Below are 14,855 nucleotides of genomic sequence, written 5' to 3'. Positions count from 1 at the left end.
GTTTACAATGCTGTCACGTAACACTTACTCAGCAATAACCTGCTTACTGCTCAGTTTGGATTCCTCTAGGACGACACAGCCTTGGTCCAAATATGGACAAAAGAACTGAATTCTGGAGGTGAGGTGAGAGTGACTGCCCTTGACACCAAGGCAGCATTTGACCAAGTGTGGTGTCAAGGAGCCCCAGCAAAATTGAAGTTAGTGGAAATCGGGTGGAAAGCTCTCCGCTGGTTGGAGTCCTAACTATCACAAAGGAAGACGACTGTGGTTGTTGGAGGCCAGATATCTCAGCCCCAGGACATCACTGCAGGAATCCCTCAGGGCAGTGTCCTTAGACTCAATCTTCTTCAGCTGCTTTTTGAATGACCTTCCTTCCATCACAAGGTCAGAAGTGGGGATGTTCACTGATGATTGTAGAGTTCAGTACCATTTGCAACTCGTCAGATACAGAAGCAGTCTGTGCCTGTATGCAGCAAGGCCTGGATAACACTCAGGCAGGGACGTTCATTTTATATGTGCCAGGCAATGGCCATCTCCAAGAAGAGAGAATCTAACCATCTCCCCTTGACGCTCAATGGTGTTGCCATCACTGAATCTGCCGTCATCAAGATCCTTGATTATCATTGACCAGAAACTGAACTGGACCAGCTATATAAATACTGTGGCTACAAGAGGAGATCAGAGACTGAGAATTCTGTGGCGAGTAACTCACCTCGATACTTGCCTAGATGACTGCAGCTCCACCAACACTCGTAGATGCCATCCAGGACAAAGCAGCCCACTTAATTGGCACCCTATCCATCAACTGAAGCATTACTCACCAAGGGTTCTTTGCTGATACCTTCCAAACCTGCAACCTCTACCACAGAAAAGGACTAGGTCAACAAACGCATGGGAACACCACCACCTGCTATTTCACCTCCAAGTCCCAAGCCATCTTGACTTCGAACTGTATCGCCATTTCTTCATTGTCATTGGCTTAAAACCCTGGAACTCCCTAACAGCACTGTGGGTGTACCTGCACCAGACAGACTACAGTGGTTCAGAAGGCAGCTCACCATCAGCTTTGTAAGTGCATTGAAGGATGGGAAATAAATGCTGGCCTTGCCAGCAAAGCTCATATCACATGAATGAATAAAAATTAAATCATTTGAAGAAAGAGCTCATTTTGGAGTCTCTTCTGAGGACATGTTAAAGCTTGTATCCATCTTGAACATATATGGTGGTACGCAAGGAAGTTCAGAAGTGAATAACAAAATTAAGTTGTTTTTAAGAAGAATAAAAGTTTCTAAAGGAGGGAGAAGATGGGGAAAGACAGAGTGAATGGAAGAAATTTGCATTCCTTCACGTAAAATTGTTGTAAAAAGTTTTGTTTTCAGCAGTATTAGATTTTTGTTTGATTTTTTCATGCTACTCCTGACATTTCAGCATGGTTGGCACTGTGTGGAAAAAAATAAAGAATTTACAATGTTTTCGTGTCTTTCATGACCTCAGGACGTCATAGAACATTTTACAGCCAATGAAGCAGTTTTGAAGTGTTGTAGGAAATGTGACACACTCACATCACAGAGACTCCAACAAACAGCAATGAGACAAATGCCCAGATTATCTGTTGGCTGAGGGATCTATGTTGGTCCAGATAGCAGGGGAACTCCCCTGCTCTTCAGTGCCATTGGATCTTTGATATCAACCTGAGAAGGCCTTCAGGGTGTTAGTTTAAAGCCTCATGCAAACAACAGCTCCTCCGGCAGTGATACACACCCTCAGCACTACACTGGAGTATTGGAGTAGTTTATGTCTCCAAGACGTGAGAGTGTTATTTGTTTCAGCATCATAATGTAAAAGTCCAAGACTTTGATTTGAGAAGTAGCCTGGTCAGTGTTTCTGAAGCTAAATCGCGAGCCTCCGAAACAGTGTGGTAAAGGCTGTTCCAACAAGCTGGGAGTTATGGTGGTGAACAACTGTGTTTCAAACTTCATGTTACTTCAGCTGTTGCCAACAGCAACAGCATCCAAGATGGCTGGAGAATTGAAGATTATCATATTCTTTCCAAGAATACAATTTCTCAGGGGATCTAAATAGTGCGTTCTTCATCTAAAAACTCTATATAAATATTTCTTTCAAACGTTTGTGGTCATTTAACACACTAATATTTAAAATCAAATGTTATTGAGTTGTGGGAAGTTTACTTCCTTTCTTTAGTCCTGCTACACTGCAGAGAATATTTTGCAATTTTTTAGGTTTGGGCAGCAAGATATATTGATAAGATTCAAGCAGGCTCGTAGTCCATTGCCATCCTGGATACTGTTGAGTGGTCAGTTTGTTTATATCTGGAATTTCTGGCTAGCAAGCCGGAAATTCCTGACAATGCAACCCCCTTAAATGTGTTCAGCTGCACTCTGAATCACAGAATCTTCATTTGCTGAATGACTTAGTGTGTGATAATGCAGAAAGCTTTGATTATATGCCAGTCTGGCATGCAGATCGTAAATGTTCCTTTTTTAAGCTATTATTCGGTACAGTGTTGCTTAAACAAACTGACAAGAATTCATTACTGAAAAATAGAAGTTGAATTAAAAAAATAAATAGATTGTTACATTAAAAGTCTTTGTTTGTTTCTGGTATAATGCTATTTAAGGCACATGCAGAGCTTAATTATGCCTTTGATCAGTCGTTTATTGATCCAAGGTTGTTTGTTTTGGATTTAAAGCTCTCTTGTAATGTTACAGATGTTTAAATTTCTGCAGATTTGCAACTATGAAGCTAGTTACTGTACTGATGTGCTATAGTTCATCAAATGTCCCTCACCAGTGTCTTTTTAAAAAAATGGTACTGAAGTTCATGCAGCTCATGGCAATGGTAAACACATGTTAACAGTTTGAGTTTTAGATCTTCGTAATCCTAGGCTTGTCAACACATTTACTGCATAAACAATTTATAGTTAATCATCCACCGCGTATCTCTTTGTTGATTAATAACAATTTTTTCCAGAATGAGCAAGGCATGGTGTAATGATTCTAAAACACCATTCCCTAGATAGAGCAGGTTCCTGTTCCATCTCTCAGTATTTATGGAAAGAGTATTTCAGCTCTGCTTGTTGCCACTGCAGCTGCAATTTATTATAGTAAACCATCAGCTTGCTTTTGTCCTCATTTGAAATTGTGTTATGTTACCATTTTTTTAAGGAACCACCTAATGGAAAACATAAAAGTAATTTTTATGGAAGGCAGCTGAACCTCCTCTATCAGCTACCTACTTTCCACATGGCATCCAAGTAATCCTGGGCGACACAACTTATGTGGCTTTAGAGCTGCAATAAACTCCCAGGAGCTGCTACTTGTCCTGCAGAGCACCTTAGATTGAATCCATTAGATGTTTGAAAGAGGAAATTTAGGCTTTCAATGATGAACAGTAGGTGCCTATTGGTGTAAGCTGTATCTAGAAGAAGGGGTGAAAAAATGTTGCATCTGCTGACGTGTAGAGTAACTAATGCATAAATTGGTCAACATTGCAGGTCAAAATTCTCATCTCTTACAATTCACCTTCATGTCAGTTGGTATCCACAAATATATTGCCTGTCTATTATTTTTCATTTTAAACAGTGTATTCCAAACACCTGTTGCCATACTGCTATTTAGGCTCAAGTCAGGAGTGTGATGGAATACTCTCCACTTGCCTGCATGGTTGCAGCTCCAATGACACTTGGGAAGCTTGCCGCCATCCAGGACAAAGCAGCCCACTTGACTGATATCCCATCCACCATCTTAAACACTCACTCCCACCACCACTGATGCACAGTGGCAGCGGTGTGTGTCATGTGTAAGTTGCAATGCAGCAAGTCACCAAGGCTGCTTCGACAGAGATGTCATCTAGCTTCTTGAGTCTTTTTGAAGCTGTGTTCATCCAGGCAAATGGAGAGTATTCCATCACACCTGTCTTGTACCGTGTAATTGGTGGACAGGCTTTGCGAAGTCAGGAGGTGAGTTACTTGATGCAGAATTCCAAGGCTTTGACCTGATCTTGCCCTGATCCATTTCAGTTTCTGGTCAATGGTAAACCCCAGGATGTTGAGGGTAGGGAATTCAACAATAGTGATGCCACTGAATGTTATGGGGGGATGGTTACATTCTTTCTTGTTGGAGATGGTCATTGCTTGGCACTTGTATGACACGAATGTGATTTGCTACTTACCAGCCATGTTCTGAAGGTTGTCCAGATCTTGCCGTATGCAGCTATAACCTGTTTCCATATGTGGTGGTGTAGTGGTATTGTCATTGGATGAGTAATCCAAAGACCCAGGGTAATGTTCTGGGGACCAGGGTTCGAATCGCACCAGGGTTCGAATCCCACCACAACAGATAGTGAAATTTGAATTCAATAAAAATCTGGAATTAAAAGTCTAAAGATGACCATGAAACCATGTCAATTGCTGTAAAAGCCCACCTGGTTCAGTAATGTCATTTGGGGAAGGAACTCTGCCACCTGGCCTATATGTGATTCCAGACCCACAGTAATGTGGTTGACTCTCAACTGCCCTCTGAAATGACCTAGCACGCCACTCAGTTGTATCAATCTGCTAAAAAAGTCTAAAAGGAATGGAACCAGATGGACCACCTGGCATCGACTTAGGCATCAGAAACGCCAAACTCGGCCCAGTTGGCTCTGCATCTGGGGGCTAGTGCCAAAATTCGGAGAGCTGTCTCAGATGAGTCAAGCAACAGCCTGACATAGTCATACTCACGGAAAAATATCTTGCCACCGGCACAGACCCAGCAGAGGTGACGGCACAGTTGGCAGGGAGTTGCCCTGGGAGTCCTCAACATCGACTCTGGACTCATGGCACCAGGTTAAATATGGGCAAGGAAACCTCCTGCTGATTACCACATACCGCCCTCCCTCAGCTGATGAATGTGCTCATTCATGTTGAACACTACTTGGAGGAAACACTGAGGGTGGAAAGGATGCAGAATGTACTCTGGGTGGGGACTCCAATGTCTATCACCAAGAGTGGCTCAGTATCATCATTACTGACCAAGCTGGCTGAGTCCCAAAGGACAGAACTGCTCAACTGAGTCTGTGGCAGGTGATGAGAGAAGACAAGAGGGAAAAACATACTTGACCTCATCCTCACCAACCAACCTGCCTGCCACAGATGCATCTGTCCATGACAGTATCGGCAGGAGTGACCACCGCACAGTCATTGTGGAAACAAAATCCCGCCTTCACATTGAGGGATACCCTCCATCGTGTTGTGTGGCACTACCACTGTGCTAAATGGAATAGATTTCGAACAGATCTAGCAACTCAAGACTGGGCATCCATGAGGCGCTGTGGGCTATCAGCAGCAGAATTGTACTTGAAAACAATTTGTAACTTCTTGGCCTGCCATACCACCCCCCCCACCACCACCAATAAAGAGTGCAGGATGGCATGCCAGGACCAGCACCAGGCATACCTAAAAATGAGGTGTCAACCTGGTGAAGCTATAACACAGGACTACTTGCATGCCAAACAGCATAAGCAGCAAGTGATAGACAGAGCTAAGCGATCCCACAATTAACGGATCAGTTCTAAGCTCTGCAGTCTTACCACATCCACTTGCGAATGGTGGTGGACAATGAAACAACTCATAGGAGGAGGAGGTCCTCAATGATGGCACATCAGTGCAAAAGATAAGGCTGAAGCACTTGCCACAATCTTCAGCCAGAAGTGCTGAGTGACCACCTCCAGGGGTCCCCAGCATCACAGATGCCAATCTTCAGCCAATTCAGTTCACTTCAAGTGATATCAGAAATGGCTGAAGACATTGGATAGTGCAAAGGCTATGGGCCCTGACAATATTCTGGCAGTAGTACTGAAGACTTGTGCTCCAGAACTTGCTGCGCTCCTAGCCAAGCTGTTCTAGTACAGCTACAACAGTGGCATCTAGCCGGCTATGTAGAAATTTGCACAGGTATGTCCTGTACACACAATGCAGGACAAATCCAATCGGCCAATTACCACCATCGGTTTACTCTTGATCATCAGTAAAGTAATGGAAGGGGTCATCAACAGTGCTATCAAGCAGCTCTTGCTTAGCAAGAACCTGATGCCCATTTTGGGTTCTGCCTGGGCTACTCAACTCCTGACCTCATTACAGCCTTGGTTCAAACATGGACAAAAGAGGTGAACTCCTGAGGGGAAGTGAGAATGACTGCCCCTGACATCAAGGCCGCATTTAACCGAGTGTGGCATCAAGAAACCCTAGCAAAACTGGAGTCAATAGGAATCAGGGGGAAAACTCTTCGCTGGTTGGAGTCATACCTAGCACAAAGGAAAATGGTTGTGCTTGTTGGAGGTCAATCATCTCAGTTCCAGGGTATCCCTGCCGGAATTCCTCAGGGTAGTGTCCTCTGCCCAATCATCTTCAGGTGCTTCATCAATGACCTTCCTTCCATCATAAGGTCAGAAGTGGTGATGTTTGTTGATGATTGCACAATGTTCAGTACCATTGATGACTCCTCAGATACTGAAGCAGTCCGTGTCCAAATGCAGCAAGACCTGGACAATACCCAGGCTTGAGCTGACATGTGGCAAGTAACATTTGTGCCACACAAATGCCAGGCAATGACCATCTCCAACAAGAGAGAATCCAACCACAGTCCCTTGACATTCAATGGCATTACCATCGCTGAATCCCCCACTATCATGATCGGCGGGGAGGGGGTTACCATTGACCAGAAACTGAACTGGACTAGCCAGATAAATACTATGGCTAAAAGAGCAAGTCAGAGGCTAGGAATTTTGTGAAGAGTAACTCACCTCCTGACTCCCCTAAGCCTGTACACCATCTACAAGGCACAAGTCAGGAGTGTGATGGAATACTCACCACTTGCCTGGATGAATGCAGCTCCCACAACACTCAAGGGGCTGGACACCGTCCAGGGCAAAGCAGCCCGCTTGATTTGCACCACATCCACAAACAATCACTTTGTCCACCATCGACGCACAGTAGCAGCACTGTGTACCATCTACAAGATGCACTGCAGGAATTCACCAAGGCTCCTTAGACAGCACCTTCCAAACCCACGATCACTACCATCTAGTAGGACAAGGGCAGCGGATAGATGGGAACACCCCCACCTGGAAGTTCTCCTCCAAATCACTCACCATTCTGACTTGGAAATATATCGCCGTTCCTTCACTGTCGTTGGGGCAAAATTCTGGAACTCCCTTCCTAACAGCACAGTGGGTGTACCTACACCTACCTGCAGCAGTTCAAAGGTAGTCACTCTCAACTCACTACTGAAGTTCAGCTCTTTTGATCATGTTTGAACCAAGACTGTACACCAAGAGAAAGGAGTGGGTAGGACATGATCAAGGCCACTCATTTATGGTGTCTCATTTAGTCAAAATCTATTCTTACTACATTTGATTCTCGAATTTTTGTCACTTTTTTAAGGATCAGATTGTGCAATTCTGCTTACTTTTCTGTGACCTGTCGACAGGTTGGAACCCCTATCCCCATCCCCATTGATATGAAAACAGAAAATCGAGGAACAACTTAGCAGGTCTGGCAGCATCTGTGGAGAGAGAAATAGAGTTAACATTTCGAGTCCATATGACTCTTCTTCACCTCCATTGATTTTGCTCCAATTAGTGATATGCATTTCTATTCTTTTCTAAACACAGAAGTTATGTTTGATTGAGTTCAGTAAGGAAGGCCAAATTACTAATTAGAAAGATTGCAAGCATGTTAAATAGAATGCTGCCAAAAGAAATGTCTGGTTTTATAATAAATTCAATTATTGGCTCTTTACGTGTTTTTTTTAATCAAAGAACTGTTATGTGGTACTAATATGAACTTGCTAGTCAACAGGTTGATCTTGTGGGGAGATCATGGCATAGTGGTACTATCATTGGACTAGTAAGCCATCCCATGAAAAGAATAAAGAAGGATGCTCACAACCAAGAAGAAGCTCTTTTTCTGCAGTGTCCTGAAACATCTTCAGCTGCTCCACTTATCACTTTATGTCAGAAGTGGAGATGATTTCCTGACTATTATAGCGTTCTGTACCATTCACAAAACCTCGTCTGTGAATCAGTCTGTGCCCAAATGCAGGAAGACCTGGACCACATTCGGGCTTTGGCTTATAAGTGGCTAGCAACATTTGTGCCACACGGGTGTCTGGCAAAGACCATTTCCAACAAGAGAAAATCTAGCTATTTTTCATTAATGTTCAAAAGGTTAGCATCATTGAATTCCCCCTAGATCACTGGGCATTACCATTGACCAGAAACTGAACAGGGCCAGCCACATAAATACTGTAGCTACAAAAACAAGTCAGAGGCTGGGAATTTTGTGGTGAGTAACTCCCTTCTTCACTCCCAAAGCCTGTCCAGCATCTCGTTGTTGTCATCCCCTGATGTTTGCCAGGTTTCATGATTTGTGTTTCCTCTGGTGACTCAGCAGGCCAATTCAGAGCCACAGGTCTTTGGACAGAGGGAACAAGAGTTTCCCTGAGGAAGAGGAGTTCTTGAGCCAGGGTTCTGCTCGCTCTCCTTCCATTTTTGTCGCTTGTCCGCAGCAGAGTTCATGCGGTCTGTTTCTGGTTGTATTGTGGCTTGTTGGATCAGGTGCCACCACATGGCATGGTTTAGGGCAAGTTCCTCCCACACAACGATATCAATTTGTCCCCTTTTCAGTGAGGCCTTCAGAGTGTCCATAAAATGTTTGCTTTGTCCTCCTTGAGATTGTGTGCCATCCTTAAGTTATAAAAAGATCATCAGCTTTGGAACTCGATTATGCAGCATGCGGATGCAGTGTCCAGAGCAGTGGAGCTGACTTTGCACAATCATGGTTGTAATGCTGGAGGAATTTCAGTGAAGATGCTGGAATTTGTTTCCCTGTTGTCCCACTTTGACTATCCTGCAGAGACACCACTGGTGGAAATTCTGCAGCACCCAGAGGTATCTTGGTAGATGACCCAACACATGCCATATGGAAGGGTGGAGACAACAACAGCATTGTAGACTGAAGGCTTTCTTCTCTTATGGAAATCTCTTGTCAAAGACCTGGTTGCACAATTTTTGGAAGGATGTGCTGGCACAGCTGATTCTGTGCTAGAACTTCTCTTAGATGGTGACTTTTTAAGAAAGGTAGCTGCCAAGATACGGGAAGTGTTCAACAACTTCTAAAGTCTCCCCATTAATAACAATAGCTGAAGTTGTAGGTGTTTGTCCAAGGGGAGGACTGGTGGAGGATTTTGGTTTTGCTGACGTTGAGACCAGCCCTTTTGTATGTGGAGTTGAAGAGGTTGAGGGTGGTCTGAATGTTGCTTACAGTGTGGGCTACAAGTGCGCAGTCGTCGATATACTGTAAGTCGCGGATATGCTGGAGGGTTATCTTAGTCTTAACTCTCAGGCTTATTGAGATTCAAAAGCTTCCCTGTCGAGTTGAAATTCAATTCTACCTCTTGCGGAAGTTGTTCACTAATGAATTCCATGACTCGGCTGAGGTAGACAGTGAAGAGAGTTGGCAACAATCATGCAGCATTGCTTGACACCTGTCCAAATATGAAAGGGCTTGGCCTCCAATCCATTACAAGGGACAGTTGTTGCCATAGAGTCATGCAGGAGTCGCAGGATAGTAACAAATTTTGCTGGGTATCCAAGCCTCTGGAGGAGTTTCCAAAGGGCTTCGTGCCTAATGGAGTCAAAGGCCATTGATAGATTAACAAAGGCTATATGAAGTTTTTGCGTTTTTCCAGACGCTTTTCTTGGATTTGTTGTGCCACAAAGATCATATCTGTGGTTCCTCTGGACAGCTATAAACCATATAGGATCCCTTGGAGGATGTCTTCTTTGATGGGTAAGAGGTGGCTCTGGAGGATTCATGTGAGAATCTTGCCACAGTGATAAAAAGGATATGCGTCTATTATTCTCTCAAATTGATTTATTACCCTTTTTGAAAAGTGAAACAGTGATGGCAAAGTGCAAGTTGGAAGATTTTTGTATAATGGCCTGAGAGTTTGAGCAAGAGTCCATGAACATCAGCTTTAAAGATTTCTGCAGGAATGTTATCCGGACCGCGCACCTTGTTGCTCTTCATCTGTTGGATAGCTTTTTGTATCTCAGCAAGTGCTGGCAGTATAAATGTCCCATATATGATCTCTAAAGCTGTAGAGGGATTGTGTTGTTTTGTCTGATACTTTAGACTCCCGATTGAGAAGGTTCTGGTAGTGCTCCTTCCAGGCAGAAAGAATGGCCTAAGACCACCACTTGCAGACCTCAAAAAATGCCCTGTCTACCTCAAATTACCCTGGAAGGGTAAGGTATTTAAAAGAAAAAAATTGAGCAATGGGTGAAGTTAGCCATTTCACGCTGGTACTGTGAAGTAGCAACACTGTTATAACCGGGATGGGAGGAGTGCGCTTACGATCTAGCCCCACTACTCCACAGGCTGTACTATTAATTTAACAGCTTAATTTTCTCACCAAAATGGCCAATCGCCTACTGATGCCCAGAATAAAAGTGTCTTCGACCCGGCTTCTTTCAATAAACTCAGAATGATTGTTTATTATAAAACAAAACTTCTTTTTAACAAGCTGCAAGTACTGGTTAACACACAATTGTAATCTGGAAGTATAACTATCTATCTCTTCCTGAAGAATTCCCCCAGCACACACACAGGCACGCACTCACATGCACACACAGCCAAACAAAGGAGCTAGAGTCTACCTGCAGAGATGGGCTTTAGTGGATGGGCATTATAAAATAAAGTATAAAGTTCGCAAGGTCTTGATGTTGTCGAACTGGAGTTCTCCGGTGTGAATCCGGGCCGCTGGTCCTGATTGACATCTGGAAGTTCTCCCCAACTGGTCTAAGCTTTGCAGGTCGAAATGCAGGCCAGCTAGACTCCGAAGCTTCTCTGGCTACAGGTTGATAGCCACACCCAATTGCAGGCAAGGTGGAGAGAGAGAGCCAGTTCGGGTTGCCTTCCTTCCTCAGCTTATTGCCAACAAACATGCCTTCAAAACCAGCAGGTTCCCAACTTAAGTTTTTTTCCCTCTCCCATGCGATTTCCAGCAAGTTACCAACCTTTGCCTTTTCAGTTTTTTCCCCCATCAATTAAATCGATTGCGGTTCAAAACAAGCAACCAGATCTTTCTCAAGTACCATAAAGATCAGGTGATTTCTTGGAAGAGGCTGCTTGCTGATAGTTCCGAGGTGAATTTATGACCTTTTTAAAAAAAGAATCCCAGATTAGCATCCAAGTGTATGTCCTTCCATTTTGTAAAATAAAAAAATCAGTCTTGAAAGATATGATCCTCACAATGAGTGGTACTGTCCATTAACAGGATGCTGCTGCCAATCCAAAAATAAATTCTGCCTGCCACACAAATGAGTAATGTGGTATATTAATTTCAGTGCTGGTGCGATGCCATGTACGGAGTTGTACATCCCAACGACTGGCGGATCATTTCAAACAGCACATCCCTTCAGTCATTTTCACTAGGCAGAGTACTGACCGCACTTAACCTGCCCGTGCTTGCAAAATTCAGAATATAATATTTAATGTTAGATTTGATTCTGCGATTGGACATCACTTGCTGAACAATCCCGAGTGTGTTAAGAATTATACAAACGACCAAGTTATGGCTATAAGTCAGGCTCACAATATGACTCATTTGCTAGATGCTACATATATTCACATACAGGGGCCTGTCCTCTGCAGACAAAGGGAACATGTCCAAGCATTGCACCTTTTTTAAATTAAACAAAAGCTTGGGGAACAATAGTTCCCTGGTGCGTTCTCCATGGCAACACCTCGACCAATCAGAGCTGACTTGCCAACCAATCAGCACCCTTTTCTCATGTTGTTCCCTTTGAAATTTGTCATTCTTGCATCTGTCCTGATGATTGCAAGACAAAAAGCTTCAATAGAATGTCTTTTTTTTAGCAATGCAAAAACAAAATAGTTTCTGATGCTATTACTCTAATTCCTTCTACCCAACACTCTTGACTTCCTGTTTGTTTCTCATTCTGTCCATATATGAGCAAGCTTCTACAAACAGAAGTGTGATAATGACCAGATAATCAGCTTTAGTAATGATGTTTGAGGGAAAAATATTGGCCAGGGCACTGGACAGAACTCCCCTGCTCTTTTTTCAAATACTGTCATTGGATCTTTTGCATTCATCTGTTGGGGCAGGTAGGGCCTCAGTTAAAGTCTCCTTCAAAAGACACACCTCCAAATTATTAAAATTATGCCAGACGTAATTGCAACATCATAATAATTTGTAGGGATATGGGAAAGAGTAGGGGAGTGGGACTAACTGGATTGTACTTCGGAAGAGCCAGCTCAGACTCGATGGGCCAAATGTCTTCCTTCTGTGCTGTACTGTTCTTGATTATGCTTCTCTTTTTCTTGTCCTTCATCCCATTGTCGACAACTGTGTAGCTATGAGGAGAGATTGGATAGGTTGGGGTTATTTTCCTTTGAACAAAGAAGGCTGAGAGGTGACTTGATTGAGGTGTACAAAATTATGAGGGGAATAGATAGACTGGACAGGATAAAATTGTTTCCCTTGGTGGAGAATTCCAGAACCAGGGGACATAGATTCAAGATAAGTGGCAGAAGGTGTAGGGGGGGACATGAGGAAAAACTTTTTTACGCAAAGGGTAGTGAGTGTCTGGAATTCGCTGCCCACGTTGGTGGTAGAGGCAGAAACTCTAAACTCTTTTAAAAAGTACCTGGATCTGCACCTAAAGTGCTGTAAGCTGCAGGGCTATGGGCCCGGTGCAGGAAGGTGGGATTAGAAAGGGCACCTGGGTGTCCTCGGACTGCCATGGACAAGATGGGCCGAATGGTCTCCTTCTGTGCTGTAACTTTTCTATAGTTCTAACTCTTTCTCTTTTCCCATTTCTTGGCCTCCTGCCTGTCTCTTAGTCCCTTCGTAAGCCTCCCCTTTTGCATTTGTCACTTTCACAGTCACAGACACAAACACACTCAAGGAAAGTACAATTGAAGGGAATGGTGCGCTTTTATGGGTTATAAGCAAAAAAAGTAGATCAGGCTTGTTCCGGAAAACGCATGTTGCCAGCCTGATAAAGAAGACATCTTCACTCCCGAAGGGTGATTTAGGTGAATTCAACAGCCAAAGACATTTGCCGAAGTCATTTTAGGGTTCCCTTGAAGGGAGCGACTTTCTGCAGGTATCAAAGTTAGTTACTTATAGTCTCTTTACCAGGAGGTTATTTTGTTGTCTTGGTGGACCTGAAAAGGAACAGGCCTGGAGATCTTGTGATGTTACAGCCTCCAATTCTTTACAGGCATAGGTCTTAGTACTGCTGCTGCTGTGTCTTTCTGTGGACAGCACTAAAAGATTACAAAGGGACGAACATGGCTGCCTTACCATGTGACTCCTCACAATTTGCAGTTCCTTTTCAAATATGGTAGTGGTCTTAGGTTGATTAGCCACTTCCTGGTTTACTGTTTGAAGATCCTGAGGGGGGTTAATATAATCACCTTCTTTGTTTCACAAAAGACCCATTCAATTCAACAATATTTCCTCATGGTTTCAGGATGGGTGCAGTTGACAACTCTTAGCCTGGAATGAATCCTTTTGTCTTTGTCAGTCAGTGAGGCAGTTTTTGAACACAGATCATCTTCGCCACACGTTGGCTTTTCTTTTTAAAAAATGGCCAATTTCAAAGAGTCTACATTGAATAAACTTCATACCTTAATGGTTAGGAATGAGATATGTCTTTACGGGGAATAACAAATTGGTGAAAGGGACTGTGTTATCTGGTCTCTCAACTTGATTTTTTAAAGAACTCTACAGTATTATGTTTAACATGTACAAACTGAGGTCAATAGTGACTCGAAAATTCAGCTACAAGCAGCATTTATTTGATTTTTGATGAAACTTATATTCTTCTCTTTCAGCTGGAGGTTCAGTCGTGTTGTGTATTCTTTCCAAACGAGAGCCTGCCCTCGCCAAGCACAATCGTGGCGGGTGACATCCCTGGGACGGTGAGGAATTGGTACCATACTGAAGCAAGTATGCCTGGGACTTTGGTCATCTGCTTACCTCAGATAAAAGTGATCAGTGCAGGCCACAAATACATGGAACCACTGCAGGAGATTCCTTTTGTCATTTCAAGGCCTATTCTGGAAGAAGGTATGGTCCATCTGCTGTTCTGGCTTCGGCTCATATGCTCAGTTTCTTGATTTGAATCTCTTTCTCCCCATGGCACAGAGTTTACAAACCTTTGAGGATTGTGCCAAGTAGCTCTACTTTATATTATGATACAATTTCTTTCATTGATTCCAGATACTAAAAACATTGATATAACTTTTATTGTTGTTTTTACCATTGCTTGCTATTGATTTTAAAAGGGTTTGATAGAGTGGATGTTGAAATAATAACATAAGAAATAGAAACAGGAGTAGACCATTCGGCCCCTTGAGCCTGCTCCACCATTCCATAAGATCATGGCTGATGACCTTGTGTTTCGATTTCCACATTGCCATCTAACCCTTTGATTCCCTTGCCTAACAAGAATCTATCAACCTCTGCCTTAAAAATATTCAATAACCTACCTTCTGAGACAGAGAGTTCCAAAGTCGCACAACCCTCTGAGAGAAAAAAATTTCTCCTCGCTGTGTCCTAAGAGGGCAACCCCTAATTTTAAAACAGTGCCCCCTAGTTCTGGACTCACCCACAAGAGGAAATATCCTTTTGAAGTCCACCTTGTCAAGGCCGTTCAGGATCTTGTTTATTTCAATCAAATCACCCCTCACTCTTCTAAACTCCAGTGGAAACAAGCTCAGTCTGTCCAACCTTTCCTCATAAGACAGCCCACTCATT

General features: G+C 43.3%; 1 protein-coding gene across 3 annotated transcripts in view; it reads left to right on the top strand.

The window, feature by feature from the left end:
- Positions 1–14,855, top strand: part of vps13b (vacuolar protein sorting 13 homolog B) — a 1,109,808-nt gene that overhangs the window by 668,462 nt on the left and 426,491 nt on the right. For all 3 annotated transcript variants that reach the window (XM_078541117.1, XM_078541119.1, XM_078541118.1), the window contains exon 23: positions 13,931–14,165. In XM_078541117.1, the coding sequence (XP_078397243.1) occupies positions 13,931–14,165 (235 nt within the window). The remainder of the gene's footprint in view (positions 1–13,930; positions 14,166–14,855) is intronic.

The sequence above is a fragment of the Cetorhinus maximus genome, chromosome 4, assembly GCF_964194155.1.
Source record: "Cetorhinus maximus chromosome 4, sCetMax3.hap1.1, whole genome shotgun sequence".
In the NCBI taxonomy this organism is placed as follows: Eukaryota; Metazoa; Chordata; class Chondrichthyes; order Lamniformes; family Cetorhinidae; genus Cetorhinus; species Cetorhinus maximus.
This window is presented reverse-complemented; position numbering and strand designations above follow the sequence as displayed.